At 41.3% G+C, this 24,839-nt stretch overlaps 1 protein-coding gene across 1 annotated transcript in view; it reads right to left on the bottom strand.

Annotated features, from left to right (window-relative positions):
• vcanb (versican b) overlaps window positions 1–24,759 on the bottom strand; it is a 35,722-nt gene extending 10,963 nt beyond the window's left edge. The window contains exons 1-11 of the mRNA XM_085166159.1: window positions 24,078–24,759; window positions 22,762–22,839; window positions 21,379–21,801; window positions 18,634–18,808; window positions 17,734–17,861; window positions 15,863–16,159; window positions 10,325–11,029; window positions 6,580–6,737; window positions 4,990–6,313; window positions 3,702–3,815; window positions 3,485–3,598 (exon numbers count right to left, since the gene is read on the bottom strand). Coding sequence (XP_085022285.1) covers window positions 3,485–3,598; window positions 3,702–3,815; window positions 4,990–6,313; window positions 6,580–6,737; window positions 10,325–11,029; window positions 15,863–16,159; window positions 17,734–17,861; window positions 18,634–18,808; window positions 21,379–21,801; window positions 22,762–22,828 — 3,505 coding nt within the window. The 5' untranslated portion in view covers window positions 22,829–22,839; window positions 24,078–24,759. The remainder of the gene's footprint in view (window positions 1–3,484; window positions 3,599–3,701; window positions 3,816–4,989; window positions 6,314–6,579; window positions 6,738–10,324; window positions 11,030–15,862; window positions 16,160–17,733; window positions 17,862–18,633; window positions 18,809–21,378; window positions 21,802–22,761; window positions 22,840–24,077) is intronic.
• Between the last annotated feature and the right edge of the window lie 80 nt (window positions 24,760–24,839).

Here is a 24,839-nt window from a genome sequence, read left to right as displayed (position 1 = left end):
CTAAGTGAAAAATAAATAAACTAAAGGCAACCAAAAGATAATCCAATTACTCAACATAATAAAGGAATAACTTAAGAACTCAAAACGTAAACTGAAAACGCTGAGTCAGAGACCCAGGATCGTGACAGAACCAACCTTTTTGCTCTTGCAGACATCACCATTAGAAAGACCACAGGTGTAAATCAGTGTTTATACAGTATGGTCTATGGACCTGATACTACACAGGATCTGATACAGCAGGACAGCAGCACTAATTTGATGATGAAAATAAAAACCGTAGAAACTAAACAAACATACTGGCAGAACACACAAAACTGAGGGAGATCATGACAATGAGCAGAGGCAAACAAGGAAACAGACCACGGGTGGGGATCGAGCTGAACATAGTCTAACTAACGAGATGGGAACCAAAACAGAACATGCTGAAAACAGGACAGAAGATTATCAAAGTAAAACAGGAAGTATGAGAAACACACTGAGATGCAGACTGACTAAATACAAGGAACAGAGGGAGCAAGAGACAGAGGCACCACTGGGAAAGAAGTGAATAAACATGGAGACGGAGGCGAGACTATGGAGACACCGAACAAGGGATAGAACTTAAAATACATAACAGACATGGACTACACACGGAGGCATAACCGGGAAACAGACAAATTGAGCATTGAGACAGGACTGATTTCAAAGAGGGATACGACTACCGGAAACTAGACACAATATGACAGGATAAGGGAAAATGTAAGACTAGATAACAAATTAAAACCTAGCAATCAAAACTATAACAACCAAAACTAGGATCATGACAATAAAGAGCTGAAGCTGTCTGAGAGCAAAGGGACTCATATGGAAAAGATATATATAAATCTTATAAAGTATGTATGAAAAGCATACAAGAGTGAAAACAGATATAAGATCCCTTGAAAAATTATATAATGAAACTTGTATGTTTTGGATACTTACTAAAACAATATATGAAAGTAATGAGAAAGTGGCCACTTTCATGAGTAAATCATATAAGTTTTTACTATTTCTTTTCCATATGGGGAAGCTTCAACCAGCATTAGTATGCGGTTTCTACTAAACAGACTGTAAGACACAATATCTCTTACTATGAATAAGTGCCTTTTTTCAAACTTCATGTGGTATGTTCAAGAAAATGTTTAGACTTTGCTGCTTCGTAACCACATTTTACCCACTCCTTAGGTGTTAATGTGTAGCTAATCGAACTCCTGTCTAAAAGTAGCTATACTACATTTCCCTGGTTGCCTATCACTGCCTTCTAGTACACTTCATAATCTGGAATCAGATTTTCATTTGTTGATGAAGTTACATGTTGTTTTGGAAACATGCTGTTGTAACAGTGAAGCTAACAGCAACACAACAGCTCTGAATTTTATTTCTGTGCTCTGGCCAGAGACGGTGAGAGAGAAAGAGAGGCACAGAGAGAGCTGAGGTCCAGCTGGGGAGTGAAAGCCCCTCACTGAATGAGCTCAGCAACACACAGTTGGACTTCATTAAGTCTCACAAACATCCAGTTGTCTGCAGGTCAAGCACACAGAGACACACACAAAGAGCTCATGTATAACACACATTCAACTTCATATACAAGTCACATAATCAGCCCTTTGCTTTGTCTGACCATACAAACAATGGCTGTTTTGTATCAGTGGCACCAGAATTATACATGCCAGTAAAGTCATGATGGACAGTATCTGTAAGGTAGTAGCCATCATCAACTGACCTCATTTTAATCCTGCCTCTGTGCAGCTACCTGGAATGAAAGGTGAGGTCTCTAATGAATGCAGCACTATAAGCCACAGCTCTCTGTCTGCCAGTTTGAAATTAGCAGAGTGGTCAGTTGAGTATGAAACATAGCATCACTCAGCATCACCCAGGATATTAAGCCCAGCCTGAAAAAACTGAAGCAGTATTGTCAGTATTGATTCAATTCCACACACAGCTGCAAAAGCTTTCTGGAAAAATAGAGGGCAATTATCTTTCTTCCCTCATTCTTTCCATTGGCAAAAAGCTGCAAGAGGACAGCTGTGTCTCTGATTTTTGAACTCTTGCATATATTAGGTAGGAAATATAAGCAGTAAACAGTCCATAATTTATGTCTGAGTGTCTACATTTAGTTTTACACACTGTATTCATCATTCAAATAGATACGCCCTGCAAACTAGGAATTCTTATAGCACCAATGTTTCTATTTTTTCCACAAGACCCCAACAATGCTGACTTGGATAAGCAGAACAAAATGCAAATTTCCTCAGGGGTGTAGGTACCACAATATTAAGCACAAAGGATGTTTGGAAGAAAGCCTCTTCTCTCCCCAAAGAAGATGTTGGCATGGCTTAGCTTTGCAGAGATAAATTTGAACAACAAAACCAAAATGAAGATGTTTGACCATAATAACAGCAGCATGTTTGGAGTAAACCAAACAGCCTAAACACCTCAGACCAGCAGTCAGCACAGTGGTGGAGCGATGATGATTTGAGCACCTTGCAGTCACTGAGTGGAGCATGAACTCGTCTGTATACCAAAGTGTTCTAGAGTCAAATGTAAGGCCACCGGCTGACAGCTAAAGCCTGGCTGTAACTGGGTCATCAACAGGACAGTGATCCCAAGCACAGAAGCAAATCTACAACTTCTTCTGCATTTTGGCTTAGCTTTTTGTGACTGGAAGACCCCACAACAAATACACTTTTGTGGTTTTGCTTTTCGTGGCGGAAACTTTACAGCTGTCGCATCTTCTGCTTGGCACACACCCTTCTCCAGGTCCCAGTGTCACTGAACTAGCAAGTGGAGTGGCACACCACACTACACCTCCGCCACATTTTTGTTAAATAAATAATAGCACATAATATGTAATTTGTTCTTGCTCATCTGTGGTTGTATTTAACTCATTTCAAAACTTGCAAAGGACCAAATAACTTTTTAAATATCCTTTAAAACCTCATAATTGACAGATCCAGTTGTTGTACTTTTATTCTACAATGACTGCATATGAATACATTAAGTAGTGTATAATGTATGACTCCAAACCATTAATAGACTGAGTAAAATAATTGAAGCAAGCAAATAAAAGCAGAATTTAGTTAAATGGCTTCTTATCATGACTACATGATACAAAAGAAAAACTATGGGGCCTCATTCTGAAACCAAACATTTTGCTCAGAGCAGCAGAAAAAAAAACTGTTGCTGCTGAGAGCTGTTTCCTTGTTTGGAAAATATTAATCCTCGGAGTCCTCTTGTGCGCCTGAGTTTTGATTATCTGCTGAGTAACGGCAGAAATATTAGTCCTACGGCTGGAACTCATCTGTTGAAGAGCCAACGCCCAAAGCTGAATGATGGCCCAAAGACCCAAACTCTGCAGTAATTTCAGACTTACTTGAAAAGAATGGTGGTCAGAATATATATCTGAGAACTGATTTCCATAGATGAAGGATTTTGACACAGTTGTTTATTAATTCTGTTTCCTGACCTTGTTCACAGAACTCTCCTTTGTAGCTCGGGAGGCAGAGACAGGTGAAGGAGTTGATCCCATCCAGGCAAGTGGCTCCATTCAGACACGGGTTAGACTGGCACTCATCAATATCTTCAGACATACAACACAGACCAGCATTATTATACATCCACCTGTCAGGAAGGGTCAGGATGGCTTGTTAAAAGAGCACACCTGGCTCTGAGGCACTCTGTACCTGTTTCACAGTGCCACCCGGTGTATCCAGGTGCACAGATGCAGACATTTTGTGGTCCCTTCTTGTAGCACGAGCCTCCGTTCTGACACACATTGGTTGAGCATGGCAGGAGATCTGCCAAGGAGACAATGAGAATGGAAAACGATTAAAATCATCAACATCATTAAGAGCAGTGAAACGTACTGCAGTTCAGAAAGGCTTTGCAGCTCCTTATTGGCACAGCAGGGCTGTCCATGTTTGTGGTAATAGACACTCGGTTTGTTGGTGGGCTGACCTGCTCATATTAAAGTATATCAGAAAATTCAATGTCTGCACAAATGTTTACAAGGAACCTTCAATTGCAAACAGGACAGGCTTTTATCCTGCTGTGAATTTTTAATGCATATATTTGTAGAACCTCTCCATCTTCTAGAAAAGCGAGGCCAACAAGGGACAACTTAAATACACTGTTGCAACAAATCACATAGGAAAACCTGGAAGCTAAATGCTAAATGCTGCTCAGCCCTGCGACAGACTGGCGACCTGTCCAGTGTGTACCCTGCCTCTTGCCCTAAGACAGCTGGGATAGGCTCCAGCCACCCCGCGACCCTGACAAAGATAAGCACAAGAGAATGGATGGATAAATACAATTAAATTGAATGTTTTGGGTTTAAGACTCTGAATTTTTAAGCTGGATTTGGTCACTTCTGGTTTGAAAAACATCACACAATGCCAAAATGTTCGTTTTTTGGAGCCATGAAGTAACCGCATTTGAACAAGCAGGTGGACTAACATGTCAGCTAAGGACAGTAAGGTCAGCTCACGGATCTGACAGTACATTATTTGTCGTATAATTTCATTAAAACTGCTAGGTCAGGCCTACCAGACACCTGCTAGCTACCTCACATCTGACTGAAATCATCATGCCCCTAAAGGTTTACAAATCCATGAGGGTGGGTTAACAATGGGTGGGTTGTTATGAAGGTGGAAACTATGTAATATTTTTTTGTGAGCAGCTGTTAAGCTGTCTATTTAATACTTGATGTGCAAAGGGAAAACCTTGTATTTGGGAACTTTGAAAGTGTATTACAGACTTTTGATAGCACAAGTGGATATTATCATTGAAAAGGCATGTTCTATCCCTTTTAACTAAGGCAGAAGGCTGAGAGAGGGCTCAGCTCAAACATTATAGCTGCTGACTCAAGTAACTGGCAAAAATGTTAAGCAGGGGAACCAAACCAAGCTGCTGTGCTGTTTAAAACAACTGAAGCAGCTATGAACCAAACCAACAACAACAGAGTTCATGTACCTGTAATGTTTATAGTGCTGGTCATGACTGAATAAGTTGTGTCCGAGCTGGTCTCAGGTTGAACTGTGGCCACTGTCTTTTCAGGCATCTGAGGTTGGGACTCCACAAAAAAGGGGGTGATCTCTTTATCATAGTCTACAAATTTCTCCTCTGGTACAGCAGTGGCAGTTGGGTCAGGAATTAGAGCCCACTGGGGGACAGAATAGCTTTTTTGCTCAGAAGTATAAAAGGGTGAAGTAGTGGAGAGTGTGGTCTGGTCTATGTTCTCCATGGTGGACAGGTCAGCATGTTTTCTGTAAAACTGAGCGTGGATGTCAGAGGAGGCAGACGGAGACTCAGTAGCAACAGCTGGATGGCTCTTATTTTCAAAGGAGGGATGGGCAAAGGGTTTAAGTTTGCTCATTTCTGCAGCTGTGCTCTTTATATTGGTGAAGGTTACAGCTGCCATGGCTGGTGAAACAGTAATAGCGACTTCTCTGAAAAGTTCCCCAGAAGCTCCCTCCTCATCAGACAGCTGGTCTGCACCTGAGTCTGGGTCTGTAACTGCAACATCACCTGATGAAACTCCAAGCACATCTGTGATTTCTGTAGGTACTGCAGGTGAAGGCTGTTGGGTATAAAGGTCATTTGAAATCATAGTGCTAAGCATGGTGCTAAGACTGGGTGTGTCTGACGGGTATACATCTTGACCTGAAGCCTCATCTTCTCCAGAGGAAGACCCTTCAAAGTCCTCAGTCTGGGCCTGCTCAGTGGTTTCCTGTGACTTTGTGTCTGGGATAAAAGTCGCAATCTCTGTTCCTCCGATTTCTGTCTCATCAGTCCTCGCATCCAACTGGTGTCCGGTAGCCAGGGTGGGTATAGCACCATCTGCAGAGCCCTCCTGCATACTGCCAACCTCATCATCTGTGGAGTTGCTTGCAGAGCCTTCCGTGTCCTCATCAGTTAAGGCAACATGAGCAACATCCTTGGAAACACCAAGCAGGACTGGAGTTGATATTGTAGAGACAGGGGGAGTGTATGTGGTTGAGACTGCTGTTTCATGTGGTTCTTGAGTGTTGATTCTCATGGCATCTGTAAAAACATAAGAAACTGTGTCTTCATCCAGGCCTGAGACTGCAACATCATCTGGGTATGTAGCTTGAAGATAAATTATCTTGTCCGTGGTTTCCTCTGGAAATATCTCCCCGGTTTCAATTTCAAAGGTAAAGGGAGTCATGCTGATGTCTTCTTCCTCCTCTACTTCTGTCTCAATCACATTTCCAGGAGTGGCCGTCTCAAACTGATCTCCTCTGGCCTCCTCTGGCTGCTGTGGTTCAGGTGTTACCTGGATTGAAACAAATTGGCTATTTTTAACAAATGAGAAAGAATGACAAAGAGCCAGTAGCTTGACTCAGACCAGATTAGACTATTTTACACATTCACGGAGAGGATTGAATGATTTGAATGAATTCGTTTGCTGAAGACACAGCTGTGTTTACTAGCAGTAATAGAAAAAAATGGGAGAACACACAAACACAGACATACATATATATGTATATTGGAGGATTAAACTAGAATTATTTAGTAGACATATCAGTGTATAGAAAGTACCTCATGTTTTCCATTGACAAAGCTGACTATTTGTGCCATATCAATCGGAGGCACCTCAAGGGAAGTGATCTCCCCGCTGCCCTGGATACCTTTACTGGTCATCTGGAAAATGTCAGAGCCGTTCACAGGCTGGTTCAGGAGGTCCAGGAGACGATTAACTAGAGGCAGATGAGAAGCAGCCATATAACACATCAAGGCAAAAAAAAAAGAAAGAAAGAAAAGAAAAACAAGCAACAAGTGTTATGATTTTATTCCTTAGTTAAAGTGCAATGTCAGTACCAGGCCACAGCCTCTTGGGAAAAATCAAATAAATCACCATACAGCCTCTATGTTAAAATGACTAACTTTAGAGCAAATTTAAAATTGTTTGCAGCCTGGTAGAAAAAAAGTTTTGCTTATTATATTTAAACTAGATCATTTGGTATTGTAGCATAAAGTCATGTATAATGAAGGCCTCGGAAACACAGGTCTAGAGACGGGTCAATCATGAACTAGCAACCAGCAGTTGAGAGGAAATACATATGTTCCTAGACAGGTTGCTGGCAGTTGATGTGAAACTGATTGCTAAAGCCCCACTCGCACAGGCTAAAGATCAGTCAGTGATCCCAAACAACAGGTGACATTCTGGTGGTTTCGTCGTAGTTAAGTGTGCTCTTGAGCGAAGGAATCACAGACAGCAGAAAAAAAGATGGATGTATCCACCATAACATCATATGTTGTTATGTTAAGTTCTGTTATAATGCGTCAAGCTAGACATTTTTGCTGCCTTAAACTTTTAAAACTCAAGACCAAGGGTCAGATTTGACTGTGATACTGACAGACATGCAGTTATAGTTAGAATCAAGGTAGCCATTTTAAAGCATATCTTGCTTACTAAGCTTTAAAAATCAATGTGATCGAGACCATTGACTAATCAGAAGAGTTTGTACTACATTCACAAAATCCAGCCAGGGTGGCTTCACCACAGACTACAATACATTTGGAAATCTTGGTTTGCCATCAGAATCCAAGCTTAAAGGCTTCACTTCGAAGACACACTAGCTATGGTGATCTTTTCATCGTAAACCTGCAGAGGTTTTTATATTTTTAATTTTTTAATATTCCTGATGACATTTCTTCACCTTAACATCAGTAAAGCATTTGAAAGCAGAGCTTTTGCATTGTGGTACTGCAACTTCAGTGAAGGATCTTAGATCTTACAGCTCTGGCACAAACCCACAGTAGCGCATTTCTGATATTTGTTAAAATGAGCCGAAGAGCATATTCAGATGGTTAACAGTTAAAAGTTTGAGTTTCCTATGATTAAGGTCAGTCTGTGCCAGCGGCTTCTCTCAAAACAATGCATGCTTGTGTCTCTTCATTAAGACTTTGTGGTACACATGGAAGCTATACAGAGGGGAAGCAGAGTATGCAAATGTATACAAAGTCATAACAGAGAACTTACAGACCTTAAATTGAATAAATATATACAAAACTTCAGCAGAAAAAAAGAGTTGACCAAGAAGCATGCTTTTACTGTTAAGTGACTAGTTAATTGGTCCATGTCAGCCTCTGTGTCACTCTGAACTTGACACCACATGAAGAAGTCCTTCTTCATTGTAACACTCAATGGTTCAACTTTCCTAATTTCCTGAGGATATGGAGACTGAGAGTTGGAGGGCCTCATGTGATGGTATATTACACATGTAACAGAACATGCCTTCATTATTTTAATAACAAACAACTTCTGGAAGATGGTACCACTTGGCTAAGGGTAGCAAACACATATGCACTGTAATCTGAATCAATGATTATTAGGCTCTGGGCAGACAGGGCCTCTCTCTTGTCAAGTGCTATTAACCATTTCCAGGCACAAAATATGCCAAAACAAAGATCTGAGCAAGCTGGTGAAAATAAAGTGTCTTAGTTTTACTGCTGTAAATCCCACTGCATTCACTGCAAATCACGCCCTACATCTCACATTTGTCAGCAAGTGATTTTCATTTTTTAATTATAAATATGTACTTTTGATATGGTTGTAATTCGAACAGAGAAATTTCTCTTCTCTCTAGAGAACCTAGATTAAAGACACAACACAGGACCTACTGTGGTCATATCCAGCCTAATCAGAAGGGGAAAAAATAACATGACTGTCTGCCAGTTCTTGGTTAGCCTGTTTAATGTAATCAAACATTGGTGGTAATGGTGCTAATTCACACGAATTAAGGCAAAATGAAGTGTAGAATATAGGGATTGTTTGAGAACTTGTTAATTTTAGCAACTCAAACTGCTCCCTGGAGAAAAGATTATTACAGTCCAGTATTTGTGGTTGGTTGGCAACTCTTTGTGCAGAAATCCTGATGGGAAAGTTGAAGACCAAACTCTGTAGGCATGTCTAAAGCCAGCAGACTAATCACTCCATCAGACCACCACTGTCTCTTTGCGTGTGAGTGAAAAGAAAAGAAAGTGTTCAGAAAGACTGTTGATATACAGTGTTTGTCTTTTGTCGAACCCATCCTGTTTTTTCCAGTGCTGTGGTGTGTTTACAGTGTGTTTAACTACAAACTGGCTGCACAGCAATGACTGACTTCATCATTTCCACATCTGGCTCTACAAATACAGCATGTTTTGTGTGAAAATGTGTGAGCATATAAAAAAAAAAGGTTGCACACCATGAGCTGTGTCCTTTGCCATTTTACACATGAAGTTCTTACTACAAATTGTTGATAGAATCGGGTCAGTCTACAGTTTGTTTCAGTGTTATTGCACTGCTGCAATGGATGCTGCCTTGGTATAACATGCAGTAGACAGGAGAGCCACTTGCGAGGTGCTGTTATCGCCATTTCACCCCAATTGGTCGTGAAAGATGGCCCCGCCCCTCCCCGAGCCTGGTTCTGTCGGAGGTTTCTTCCTGTTAAAAGGGAGTTTTTACTTCCCACTGTCGCAAAAGTGCTTGCTCATAGGGGGTCATATAATTGTTGGGTTTTTTTTCTGTATGTATTATTTTAGGGTCTACCTTACAATATAAAGCCTTGAGGCAACTGTTGTTGTGATTTGTCGCTGTATCGTAATATTGTTAACATATAATAACATTGAATTGAATTATCTGCACTATTATCACAGTGCTGCAAATCAGTGTGCTTACATTCAAGATTTCTCAATCATTTTAAAGCTGTGTCGACACTTATGTTTACACATAAACCTCTTTAGACTAGCATTTAGACAAGTTCAAGGCTGTGGTGTATGTGACTCCACTGAGACAACAAAATCAGCTGTTCTTCAGTCCTTGACAGCACAACATAACAAACATAATTCCCAAGATAAATGTTCTCAGCCAAAGCCTTTTACAAGATTTAGGAGGGCACATTGCACCACATGTTAGATAATAATCTTTTTATTGCCAATGGTGAAAAATTCCCACTCTGGAGGTCTACCTCTACAGCCCCCACAACTGGGGCTTTAAATGCCTGCTGGCTTCCGGTTAATGTGTTCTGTCGTGGGATAGGTCATTACGTAAATCACGCCAAGAAAAAAAGACATGTTTTGGCATGGACATATGTGTGTTTTTGTCATCATACTTCTCCTTCTTTCTAGAGAACGATGCTTACATGACATGCTAACATGTACTTATTATTTTTGCCAGTACTTGCAACCAAATTTTCAACACAGTACTGGCATCTATATGTCATTTCTCTTAATGCTTTCCAGGGCCTAACAGTATGACTTAAATTACTACATGACTTAATTAACACCCCACCCAGCTCACCTGATTCTGACCCATTGGTGCTTTGCACATTGACAATGATGAGATGGATAGGAGGTTTTGCTGATGTCGTCTCAGGAATGTCCAGAGACTCCTCATGGTCAAATATCGTTTGAGCTCTAATGGTGTAATCCTCTTTGAAAACAACTGCAGGTTGTTCCCCCACTTCAGTAGTCCCAGCTGCGATGTCTGGCTTTGGTGTAAGGATCTCTGATGGAACTGGGTGTGCAGCGGCGTCTTCAACTGATGACGTTTCAACCCGTGCACTGATGTCCTGAAGTTTAGTAGGCCTTGATGTGATCTCCGGGGTTGCCGTTGCTCCTACCTCAGACCCACCAGAGTTGCCCCGGCTGCTGCTTTCTTCCCCTCTGCTACTGGTCTCACCCCTTCCTGATCCTGTCGGATCTAATTGGGAGATGTCCAGACGTGGAGGCTGAGTGCGGGTGGTGGGTAATGGAGGCAGCTGCAAGATATCTCCTGATACAAGCTCTTGTGAAGTGGTAAAAAGAGTTGCTGAGGCTGTGGTGTGTGTAGAAGTAAGTGGGCTGTCTGTGGGTAAATGTCCAACAGGTTCTGGTCCTTTTCCTTGGATTTCAGCTCTTTCAACATGTGAAGCTATTGTAGCATGGGGGCTATATGTAGGAATATCAGGTTTGTACACAATTGGAGTCATCAGGGAACTCGTAGTAGTTGGCTCTTCCAGTCTAACTGTAAAAGAGGGGAACACAGGAGCAAGACAAGAATTTAGAAGTGGGTCCTACAAAGAGCTCGGCAGTTAAGAAGTCCTGCCCAACTGCAACTCTGTTAATGAAAAAGGCATAATTTTTTCTTAGTCACTACAAAAAAATAATTGCAAAACACATAATACTAATGTAAGGAAGCAACATTTTCACTAAAACTAGCCATATTCACAAGTCTTTCTTTATATCAAATGTGGTGGCAGCAAGAAGCGCTCCCTACTGGTTTGAATCACTGCAAGGGCCTAACAACACCAGGGCTGATGTCAAATGGGTGGCATCATTCATAAAGCTACATGAGTGCAAGAACAACGAAGGCCAAAAGGTCAATATGGAAGATTACACTTTTCACCTTTATTGGTCACAAAATGTCAAAATCAAATACAAATCATGCACTTGTGATTAAAGAAGCATTTAGGAAATAATTACAGGAAAACCTCGGGAAGTAGGAATTCACATTAAAACATCCCTTTAATACTAAAGTAAATCATTCTCATTTCCTCCTTTCTTTCATTTCAGTTTGTCCATGTTATTGTCAGTCATTCAGAAACAAATGCTGGGAAGGAAGAAGTGTTAGTGATCAACGTAGCAGTGAGTTACAAATGAGTATTTGCAAAAATCATATTGTAAAGCTGGCATATAATGTAAAGAATGATTAGGTAGAAAATAAACCCGTCTGCTTTGGAAAATAAGACACAGCACTGGCAGTGGGAAAATGTGGAAAACTATGAGTGTGTTAAAAACCATTTAGGCAAGCAAGCAACATTTATACTGAGTGAAAAATGTTCACAGAATGAAATCAGCAAAACCAATGAGTCATTAAATAAAGAAACAGGAGTCTGGGAAGCTGTCAGACGGCAGCTAGCACACAGCAAGCTATAAAAGGAAATGCTGTTTCAGTCCCCAGAAAAAATAGCACACCCTCAAGACATAATAAAAATTATCTTAAAATTGGTTAAATACAACCTCAGATAAAGAACAAAAACATGACATATTACACCGTATCAACTGAGACAAAATACAGAAAGTGTGTGAAAAACTACGTAAAATTCTGTGTTTCCACGGGACTTAAGCTGCAAACCAAATTCACTTGATTATCTGATCATCAGTAAGTGTGATCACATTATCAATTGTACATCAGTAATTAATCAGTCTAGGAAGGATTATAATGTAAGGCTATATCCAAACCTTTCCAAGTCCATCATTGTACAGTTTGAACGATTATTCATAAGTGGAAAACACAGAAGACCTTTGCCAGTCATCTTAGCAGAGAAGATTGCTTTCTTGTCACGGTTTGCCTCACAAACAGTGTGGAGATAAGAGGCGTGGACCCAGGTGCAGACAATGATGAAGGAGAGTGTTTCAAACTGAGAATGAGCCTTTATTGCGGCTGTAAGAATTACCTCAAAACCACTAATAAAAACCTAAACTGGGGACAGCTAAACATGAAGCTAGAAACATAAAACTAAACAAACTGAAAGATGGAAACTTAGCTGGAGAGACACTGGGGAAGATGAACAAGATGACCAACAGGCATAATACACAGAATGATACACAGATTCTCCAACAAAAAAGAGAGGTAACCACACACTAATAATAACGTATACTTTATTGATCCCAGAGGGTAAATTCCTCTCTGTATTTAACCCATTCACTCTGTGAAGCAGTGGGCAGTGGTGTGTAGGGACAGCACCTTGCTCAGGGTCACCGTTCAATGGAATCGAACCCCCGACCTTCCGATCATGGGGCCATCACTCTACCTACTGAGCTATCCCTGACCTAAAATGCCACCAAATATTCACACAAGGTAACAAGGAGATGGCACACAGGAGTGAGACACAGCTGAACCTAATTAGACAAGACAACGGGAAAGCAAAACAGAATACGACCTGAGACATGGACCTTCAAAGTAAAACAGGACATACAACTGGCTCAAGGGCAGGGACTTGAAACTACACAGGGGACACGGAGTACAGGGACGAAAACCTATGAACTAGAAATACAAAACAGAAACCATCAAACTAGCAGTCAAACTCCAGATAAAAACAAAGATCAATAATCAGACAAAAACCAAAACACTGGGTCACCGACCCAGGACCAAGACAGTTCTAGAGTCAAATGTTAAGCCATCTGTCTGACAGCTAAAGCCTGGGTGAAACTAGGTCATCAACAGGACAATAATCCCAAACACAGCATCTTATCTACAACAGAATAACTGAAAAAGCATAGAATCAGTGCTCCAGACCTCAACCTGATAGAAATGATGTGGACCTTCAGAGAGCTGTGCATGATTAAATCCTCACAAAGTTTATGAACTGAAGAAATGCTGTGAAGAAGAATGGGCTGAAATTTCTCCACAACAATGTGAGAGACTGATAAAGTCAGACAGAAAATAATTAGTCCAAATTATTGCTGCTACAGGTGTCTCTAGAAGCTGCTCAGTCATGAGGTGTGCTTAGCTTTTCCCACAATGCTTTTGCCATTTTTATTAAATGATACTCTCGTTATTGACACGCTGTATCACAACATGTGCTGTTGTTTATCTCAGACTTGGTGAGAACCAGATAATTTTTATGTCGTGATTTGTGAAAAAACAACAACTTTCAGCTGAAAAAGATGTACTTTCTTTAAGCCTGTAACTGTCTCACATTGATCAGGCTTTTAAAAGAATTTTAGACAGTGCATAAGAGTTTTGTTGTAAGGCCCTTCTCCAAGTAATCTCTGATTATAGGGAAGATTAATGCCTTGTTATAATGGAGCATATACCACATGAAAAACTAACAATTAGGGCTCCTGAACATACAATGCATTCCTTTGTGTATGTCTAAGTGCTGAGTTCAAATGGTTAGTGTCCTGGGAATGAGTGGGGGGTTTGAAAGTCACATACATAATGCTTTAATAAACTGGAAGTAACATAGTCCCCTCCATGTGTGAATGTGCAGGAGGGTGTTTGGTTGGGTGGGTTTTGTGAGTGTGCTGTTTTCCTGTTTCTCTTTAGCACTATAGCCATAATTTTAGATCTAGAGAGACATATAAGGAAGACTTTTCAACATAATGGTAAATGGACTGATTCTTATATGATGTTTTATACTGCAGGTACAACACCACTATTATCCTCTATAATCTAGAGAAAATACCTTTCTGACAACCTAAAACAAAACTGAAAATGATGTTACGGTCATGCTCCATTCAGTTAGACTCCACTGGGTTACACAAGTCCTCAGAAAGTCTGTAACAGAACAGGTGAAGCAGTCACAGAGCAGATGCTGAGGCAACCGATGCTGTTATTTGGCACTATATAAATAAAATTGAACTGAATTGAATCAAATGTTTCTGCACTACTTTTACTAAGTAAAAGCTGTTATACGTCTGTACTTTTATTGTGACTTTTATTGAAGGAATACTTGTTAAACTGCATTTTTTGATTACTGCATCTATCAAAGAGCTTGCTAAAGGTGTGGATTGCCTGCAGACTTGTGCTTTAACTGTGGTTGAGTCTGTCGTTTTGCACTGTGAAGGAGACCCTGGCTGCATGTTAAGTCCTGCCCAGATATGATGTCATGTATTTGGCGAGCTTCAACCATCTGGCTGGGGTCTGTCCGTACACCGTCACTGTACATTTACTTTCTCTTGCAGTCCTGCCACTATACTTAAGTCTCGGTAAAGCACATTACACAGGTTTCATGTTCAGAAAGGCAAGTGAGTGAAATTATATGTTTAGTGCCTCATACTTGATGCTGCAACTTCACACTGCAGACTGAGCTGGGCTCACTGTTAAAGTTTTGTGCTTTTTATACAATGATGTCACTTATGGGAGAAATCCCCCTCTTTTACATCTCCTCCTTCGTCTGTCTGTCTGAGTTTGGGCAGGGTCCCAGCTGTGAAACATTAGGGACCTGTCCTGTTTCTGTTCTATCTGTGTTAGAGTGCACGTGCTGGGTTTTTCCCCTCGTAAAAAATATGGCCCACCATTAACATGGCTACTGAGAGATCATTCTTCTCTTGGTTGGGTTTGTTCTTTGTAACTTCTTTTTACTTGGCTTTTAAGTGGTTGCAGATTGTGACACCTCAGTGTTCATTGACCAAACATCCACAAAGTGTTGTGGATGTTTGGAGGAGGGCAAGTATTGCAAGCTCAACAGTGCGGCATGGACCTGTATTCCATACACTTTGTAATTTGTCTTAATTTTTTATCTGTAATATTACTAATTTTCTTAACCAGGTTACACAATGCATCTAAAGACAAAGCTGCTCTAAGCAGAATTCCTCATTAAAATATGACCAAACAATTTGCACATACATGCTTATAGATCTCCAAATTATTATTACCTTTGAGACTCGGTGTCTTGTGACACACTGCTCTGTGACCTGCAAAGGTCCTGAGCGGGACTGTATCTGTAATTAAAGCTTGTGGTTTTTAGAGTTTCAAAAGTCAACTAGGATGCAGAGACTTCAACTATTCGATTCAATTCAATTTGATTTTATTTAGCGCCAAATCACAAGCACAGACATGTCAACGTGCTTAATATTTATGTAAGGTAAAATAACCCTTAAATAACAGTGACAGACTCCTGTCCTGTGAAACCAGCTCGATGTATGTGGCTTAAATGAAAGAAGCTGCCGAAACTGACATGCTTTTTAAAACTGTTTATTTCGCAGCCTTTTTCACCCTTTGAAACTAGATAATGGGATAAACACTTAATAGATATGAGACCACTCTGTTGCAAGACTAAGTTCATGCAAATAAGAAAATAAGCAGAGTAAATTACTGTCCAGTTTGGATCAATGTATGTTTCTGTCTTACCCTTGAAGCAGAAAGCCCCGTGCCTGTCAGTGGGGTCTGGGTAACCAGTCTGGTTTTCATACTTGTAAAGTGTGCGGACCCCCAACTGGCCTCCTCCACACTGAGGCCTGGGGATGGTGATGGGGTAACGGACACTGCCGTCAGATAGCCAGCCAAAGTCGCAGCGGTTTAGCCCCGCCCTCCAGGCTGCAAACAGATGACCGGGCGATGCCAGCACGGCATCATGCTTCTCGCACTCTTCCCTTGCTTGTTGCCAGGTGAGCTTACTGCTGATGGAAGTAGGATAGAATACCTCGCCTACAGACAGAGCAGATACACAAAGTCAGTTTACAGCTAACCACAGTCTTTTTACTTGATATTTTAAATGAATTACATTTGTAACAATAAGCTGACTTCAACCAAATTCGACAAAATCAGCCGGATAAAGGGCAGGGGTGGGGAACTCCAGGCCTCACGGGCTGATGTCCTACAGGTTTTAGATATCACCCTGGATCAACACACCTGAATCAAATGATTATTATCATTACCAGGCCTCTGGAGAACCTCAAGACATGTTGAGGAGGTAATTTAGCCATTTAAATCAGCTTTGTTGTTTCAAGAACACATCTAAAACCTACAGGACAACGGCCCCTGAGGCCTGGAGTTCCCCACCCCTGGTATAGAGCCGCAGCAGACTAGCAGAAACTAGTGGAGGATAGGGATGGGTATCGAAAACCGGTTCTTGTTGAGAACCGGTTCCCACTGTTTCAATTCCTTGGAATCGTTTGCCATTTTTGCAAACGATTCCCTTATCGATTCCAGTCGCCCCGAATGACGTCACCACGTTGCGGAGCGTCATTTACCTGGCAGGAAACACGGCGCCTAAGCGGCTCAAACGCTCAAAAGTTTGGTTATACTTTACGAGAAAGGATGACAACAGGGCAACTTGCAATACTTGCAAAGTAGATATTTCATTTAAGGGAGGAAACACTACGAATATGCAAAAGCATTTGCTCACAAAACACGCGATAACCTTAAATGAATGTTGTGTTTTTAATTCCGCTCCGGACTCGTGAATCTCAACCCAGCAGCAGCGGTAACGTTTGCACGTCCTCTCCCGTTAATGCGGCAGGTAAATAATCAACTAACAGTGCATATTATGTTAGCGCGATCTGCCTTATTACAAAACCTGCCATTACTGTGCGCTGCATTTAGGTGACCATGATGAGAGAGACAGACAGAGTCTGGCTCAGATGCTGGCAGTTGTCGCTGCAGTCTACCGTTAGCGTCTCCTTTCAGGCCAGGATAGACGAATGTCACCGAGCAGTGACTAAGTTTGTGGTCAAAGGTTTGCACCCATTTGCCACAGCAGATGCCCCGATTTTAGGTAAGTGAATGTGTTTAATTGTAGGCAGGAACATTACTGGATATTCTTGTTTTATTGCTACAGAAGAATATTTATTTTATTATTTTACATTTACAATTTTTTTCCTGGTGACCCTGTGACACCCCATTGAAAAGCCGTAGGCTGTGGATCTCTTAAGATCTCACTGTTGGGTTTGTAAGGCCATGTTACTCCTAAATTTCTATCTCATTCAAAGAGAAGATATAAAACAAAGTTCTAAGCTATTTGACCTTAGTGTTCTCCTTTTTTTAAAAAGAATCGATAAGAGAATCGATAAAGAATCGAATCGTTAAACAGAATCGAAAATGGAATCGGAATCGTGAAAATCTTATCAATACCCATCCCTAGTGGAGGAGCTATAAGGTTGAAATTTTAACTTCAGAAAAGTGTTCTGCTAAACACTTAGCAGCAGGTTAGCTAAGCTAAGCTAACCACTGCCTCTATAATTCTGTATTTCAGTATGTATTTGTCTTGCATGTGTATTTACCGTGTAGTTTGTCTACATAACAGTACACATCGTATTTCTCCATGGGGTCACGGATGCCGTAGGTTCTCACACCTGGCCGATTCTTTAGATTACCTTCGCAGCCTGGACGGGTCACTGTGAGTGGATATCTGAAAAATTAACAATAATAATGACAATATTTTTAAAAGCAGAGCAAGACATGATCTGATATTTAACGAGGTCGTATTTATTTGTTTATTCCGTTTTCATGTTCTATAGTTGGGTCCCTAAGTACGTGTACAATAACAGTTTTTGTAGTTTTGCCTCTGTGCACCAACACAGTGAACTGCACACGATGAAAATGTGACTTAAGTGCAGAGTTTCAGCTTTAAATCAAAAACAAACTTAATTCAAGTTGAATTATTGCTTTGACCATTTAGGAATTACAGATATTTTTATACATATTTTAGTGAAAGTAGGGAGCATGTGTAGGAGAGCCTCGAGAGGGGGAAGTATTCTCTGGAGAGAAGAGGAATGAAATTCTGTGTGTAAATAAAAGAGCGAGACAGGTGGAAAGGTGAACATGCAACGAGTAGAACACATCTCAGGTTTAGCACATTGGAGGCAAAATTAGAAAGGTGAGGCTGAGGTGGTCTGAATACAGCAGACGAGAGAGAGGACAGGATGATGAAGATGATGCTGCAAGGAGGAAAAGAGAAAGATCTCAGAGAAGATCCATGGATGTAATGAAGGAGGAAATACAGAGGGTTGGTGTGGCAGAGTTGGCCTACCGCACTTGATTTACCATCACATTTGGGCTCGCTGAGATTCAAAATGGCACGTCAACTTTTGAATTTCGGTTATTTTATCTGCTAATTTATCATGAAATTACGAGGGACATTAAACTTGAGATTATTTGTTTAAAGAAATGGAGGAACATACCTAACTGACTGGTCTGCAAGCCAGCCCGCATCACACTGGTCGAGGCCATCTTCATAAGCAGCTGTCAGCTGCTCAGGTGTAGCGATGGATGCGTCTACAGAGTGGCACGCTTCCACGGCCTCAGAATAGTTCAGACTGTAGCGGCTGCTGCTAGCTCTGTAGTGGAACACCACACCTGCAGGAGGGTTATCAACAATCAGGAATATACGGATGCCTTCAATAGTGTTTTATTAAATCAACATAATTTTAGATCCATTATTGAAGGTCCTCGAGACAAAATATCAACATATACGACCAAAATTATGAATATCCAAAAGTCAAGGTTTCAGTTCATGCTTGAAAAACAAATCTACATATCAGGAAATCAAACTTAAAATCAAAACAAAATCAATAGCCAATCAGCCAGATTGGATGGAGAGTATCTGTGAACAGCAATTTTCAAGTCTTGCCATAGATGCTCAATGGGATTTAGGTCTGGACTTTGACCGGGCCGTTCTGACACATGAATATTCTTTGATCTAATCACTTCCATTGCAGCTATTGCTGTATGTTTAGGATAATTGTCTTGCTGGAAGGTTAATCTCCTTCCCAGTCTCAAGTCCTTTGCAGCCTCCAACAGGTTTTCTATCAGGATTGTCCTGTATGTAGCTCCTTCCATTTTCCCATTAACTCTGACCAGCTTCTCTGTCCCTGATGAACAAAAGCATCCCCACAGCATGATGCTGCCATCACCATGTTTCACAGTGGGGATGGTGTGTTCAGGGTGATGAGCAGCGTTACTTTTACATCACCTCCAACTGAGTCAGCAGGTCTGGACTCAAATCTGCTTAAAACCACAACAAAAAGTACACTGATTGTCATTGCTCCCTTCCACCCAGTCAGACAGTATGGCTTCCAACTAAAGATTTACCATTAAAATCATTAACCCAAAAACTAGCTCCTCGTTTTATTGGTCCATATGAAATAGACTGTAATTAGTCCCATCACTTTCAAACTCAAGTTGCCCCCATCACTGCGCAGTCATCCCACCTTTCATGTGTCTCAACTCAAACCGGTGTATTCCAGTCAACTGTGCCCTCTATGCGATCCTCCCCCACCACCCACCCGGCTCATCAACAGCCACCGGGCTCATCAACAGCCACCCGGCTCATCAACAGCCACCCGGCTCATCGACAGCCACCCGGCCTATGATTGTTGCTGGCTCGTCAACGTTTGTCAGCAAGGCCAGCGCAATCAGTTCATGTTGGACTGGGAGGGGTACTGCCCATAGGAGCATTCCTGGGTCCTGCGGGCATTCATCCTTGACCATTCTTTAATCTCTTACTTCTACGAGTGTCTTTGCAGGTCAGATCAGTGCCTGGAGGTAACTCTTGGGGTACTGTCAAGATCTGGTGTGTTTTGGTATTCTGGCATATTTTCCATTCTGCTCCTGAGGCTTTGTTTCTAGTTCCCAGGTCCACCTTTCCTTATGTCTCCATGTTCCGTTAGCATACTCATTTCCCTGTGTAACATTGCTCTGTGTTTCCAGTTTTGCATCCTTGGATCAGCATTCACTCATCTCCACTAAGAATCGAATTCCCTCTGATGCTGGTCTTCCTCGCCCACTTGCTACCTGCCAGCTGCCACTGGTCTTACCTCTAGGTTTCCTGGGGTAAGCCTGAAATCTCACTTGCCTGCCCTCCTGCTTGCTGCAAGATACCCCCACTGTGGAAAAGAGGACGTCGGACATCTGCTCGTTCATCACTCACCCTCTCACCCGGTGAACCACCCCTCTCTGTAGCCTTGCTTCGCCCTCTTACCCTTCTCCTTTCACTCACCATTGCAATCATACACACCTTCTACCTGAGCTTGTGAAATAACACACCTCTCCCTCTATCGCAGTGGCTCCCAGTCCTGTGAATTTCTTTGTCCACCATGCTTTGACTTTAGTGATGCCTGTGTTAAATAAAGTTTTGTCTAAAATTGAAAGGTTGTGTTTTGAGAATTTTAAAAAATCAGAATTAAACTTTTTAAAAAAAAATGAATGCTAGCCACTCTCCTAGGCTGCAAATAATGCAGATCTGGATCTCCAGCATATGTTTTTTTTTTTTTTATAAAAAAAACACTCTCTCCTCACAATACAGTACACTGCTTAAAATAGTGGTAATATCTTTGTAATATCTTTGTACACAACAAGACACAAGTTGAATGAGTGAAAGACTGATGTGAGACCTCCCATCACATTGTTTGCCAGTGGTGCTAGTTTCAGTCATTGTGCACAATGTATTGTTTATGAGGTTGGGAAACTTGCAGTCAGCTGAGACTGAAGAAGTCACTTGGACGATACTGAAACATTTCTCCCACTGAAAACGCTACGATGAACAGAATCAGCTTTTTGGGACTGGTGCGAGTGTTTGTGTAAAGCAGACTTTAGGTTTCCACATTACACTGGAGTAAAGTGTTTCCTGGACACAGTTAGCTTTGGACTAGTTGCCTAAAAGTTTTTAGGTCATCTCAGAGAATCTTTCCTCTTTCAGCAGATGGATTAGAAAACAGACCATTACAATGACCGGAGAGGAAGGGCACTTTAAAGAAAATGGCACGTGCACACATTTCAGTTAATACTTTTGGCGACACCTTCAACTTTGAAGTCTCTGCCAGCTGGGCACATCTGGATACAGACAATCAAGTTTGTAGATTTGCATACAGACTCCTAACCTGACTATAAAATGGTGAGTTGCTAGTGTTCCTGTATGTTTTACTCACCTCTGACAGTGAGGATGACTGTGACCTGAGTGGACTCTAGCCCATGCATCACCTCGCAGCGGTATAACCCAGCATCGCTGGCCCTAAGCTTCTCTATCACCAGAGAAGCATCTCCAAGCCACTGCGGGTAGCTGAGCACTGACACCCTGCTCTCAAAGCTATGCCCCAACTTTACTCCCAGTCCCTGGGCCACCAGCACCACTTTCTCCTCCTGCCCGTCTAGCTTCGTCCACTTGATCCTGCCGTAGTCATCAGAGCTCTGGCTGTGAGTTTGCGCAGGTGTAGGGGTGTGCGTCAGAGCTTGTGCGGAACTGCTGGAATAAGCTTGCGTTATGGAGAAGTAACACGGTAGCACCACTGTGTCTGCTAGAGAGCCAGCTACAGCCAATTTCTCCTCCATCTTCACTGCCATCTCTGGAGGTGCTGGAAGGAAAACAGGAACCAGTTTGAGTCTAAAATGAATAAAAGCAATGCTTTTTGCAACATTTTAATGGACGTACAACCTAACTAAGAAGTCTAGACTCCACTTTTCATGAGTGCAATTCCAGTATTTTACTAGTTTTGCTATTTCTGTCTGTGTGTTACACCGAGTCTTTGTGTGAGGCTAGCTAACTCAGCTTGCTGACATTAGCTGATAACTTAGTACTCCACCCTGTCTAAATATGATCATGTCTGGCTCCAAAAATACAAGGCAGAGGCCCAATGCAGTGAATCAACGTCACTTCCCATCCACTGAAACACTGATCCACAGCAACCCACTCCTTAGCTCTCAGGACACCAAATAGAATCAGGAAAAGTAGGATCTGCTGCCAATAGCTAAGTACCAGACCCCTCAGGCCCATGTGTCATACCCAGAAGTCTATGCCCATGGCCTAATGGCTGTATTGATCTCAATATACACATAGCTGCAGATCAATCTGAAAGCAAGAGTAGTGACCAGCTACACCTGAGCAGGGTTTGGTTCAAAGCAGGAAAGCAGTTTCTGTGGAGTTCAACTATAAATCAAATATAAATTGCAATTCTATATAAAAATATATGTTTAACCTGCATAAACAACTGTGGAATCTGCAGAAGTATTGCACTAATACCTGCTCTGAGAAAGTGTGGGAGCGTTCAGCTGCAAGAAGAAAATGGAAAAAAAAAAACAAGTGAAAGAGTGTGTGTGTGTGTGACTGCATACACACTTAACCAGGGAATGCTGGTTAAGTGTGTATGCAGAGTGAATTTGTGTTATGTTGAGAGTATAATCATTTTCCACTTTGTCAGTCTTGGATCTGAAAATCTGGCACATAATTACAGCTACGTCAGAGAGAAAGCACCAGGGCGGGTTACAAAGTTTGGATTCAGCTACAAAATCATCACATCCTGCTAGACTCAACTTACCTGGCTGAGGACGGGGTGAACACGGACACACAAGACAGAGCAGGAGTATAAGGATGTGTTTAATCATCTCAACAGTATCTGCAAGAAAGAAAAAAAGGAGTGACAGTCAGTGTGGGACCTTATAATAAATGCCAAATATTAGCCTACTGTAAGACTACAGTTAACTTTAGTTAATATATGTTATAATGTTCGAATGAGATAAGCTTTTTTTTTTAAACATAGAAGCAACACAGTGACCACAAACCACAGAAAGTGCAGTCTAGTGTAGTACCTAGTAGCATAACCTCTAAAATGATTTTAAAAATTAGTAATACCCTCTAAACTGTAGTCAATTAGTCTCAACTGACCAATCAAGCCATTATTTATTAGATTAGTAGTTTGTACAGGAATATCAACCAGTAGTGTTGGTGCAGACAAGCACAAATACTGCTGCGCTGTAGCCTTACACTGTAAATAAAAAGACTAGACTGTGTTTCCAGGTGAAGTGGATTTTTATGCAGCATTTCAGCAATCTATAGGACAGTTTCACTTGGACAAAAATAGGCTTTTAAAATCGTATTTTTCTTTACTCACTTAATCGCATGGAAATAAAATCAGATGTTTTATTGTAGCTCATATAACCTACAATTTTGAAATACTGTTAACTAAAATAAATGAACAGACATAATGGAATAACATGTTTTCCCAATGTTCTTCCATTATTGCATGAACTAGGACATGTATGTCTGGAATTCACATTACCTGGACTATATAAAGTACTATTTGTTCTATTTCAACGTTAAATAAAAATTTATTAATTCATAAAGTTAACTGTCTCTGAGTAATTATGAATAACTGAGAAACTTTTCTTAATCTTATCAGGACACTTCGTGTCGGTGAATCACATTTAGGTTTTGCTTTAATGTTTTACATAGCTCTAGTTTGCATAATTATTATTATTAAAAAATAATTCAAAAACAAGAGAAAAGCGCTGCTTCTGAGACCACGTGTGTGCTAAGAGCTGTCCCAGGGCTTCACTGAGGCTGCCGCAGTGATACCGCTTATCAAGTGATCAGCTGGTTGAGGGGACGTAATTGGTCCCTGGCTCAATTTTATCAATGAGTCTCTAATCACTTGGCTCTATTAGTGTGGGAACATTCCCGTCACCTAAAAAGCAGCTCCTGATATGGGAATAAAACACTGACATTATAGTAATATCGCTAAATAACCACACAAATATTACCCTTAGTTAACATCAGGTGAGCCACGGAGAAAACATAATAATAATCATAATTATTATTATGATTATTATTATAATTATAATAATGTAATACAACCTTGGAAGTGTATCCACAATCCAGCTGGCTCGTTTCGGGTTGATCACTTAAAACTTTTCCAAACGAAACTGCCGGAGACTCCAAATGATCCGCGGAGCGTGAGCTGCTTATTTTTAAGACCACTGTACTCACCCACTTCACTGGTCTGGCTGGAAGTTCAAATCCACTCTGCACGCGTTATTATCTTGATATTAGGAAGAGGAGGAGGAGCGCACAATCCCTAAAGTAACGTAAAAACGGGGGAGGGACTTGGGGCGGAAGGAGATCTGAGTGGGACAAAAAAGAGGAAAGTATAGATAGGCTGAATTTGGAGAAGTGCAGGGAGAGACTTTTCTTTGTATTACTGGCAGAAAGACCTGACTCCTGGGCGGGATGGCTTTGGAACCCTAACTGCCTCATATTCATTTAACGAGTGTGATTTGTTTGGTAATGTTGTTCTCGCACTCTGTAGGAACACAGTCTGCAATGTATTTAATCGGTTAAGTGACGACAAGTTAACATCTGGACAAGTGTATCAGTAAGAGCAGGGGGAGGTTACAATGAAGGGTGTTCCGGGGGGGAAAGGCAATAACTGTCTGTGTCCGTAACGCTAATCAGCAGATCGTGAACACACACACGTTCACTGAACATCTGTACGGACTGTGGAGTAGTGTTTTATGCACTTTAATAGAGAGCCAGGGGCTTCTGCAGTTCATGTTCAAATTACGAATATCAGTGCAGGGTCTTTACAATATCAGGCGACTGCTGTTGTGATTGGGCACT

This window comes from Neolamprologus multifasciatus, chromosome 7 (assembly GCF_963576455.1).
Source record: "Neolamprologus multifasciatus chromosome 7, fNeoMul1.2, whole genome shotgun sequence".
NCBI lineage: Eukaryota > Metazoa > Chordata > Actinopteri > Cichliformes > Cichlidae > Neolamprologus > Neolamprologus multifasciatus.
Note: the sequence above shows the minus strand (reverse complement) of the source record. Positions and strands in the feature narration are given on the sequence as shown.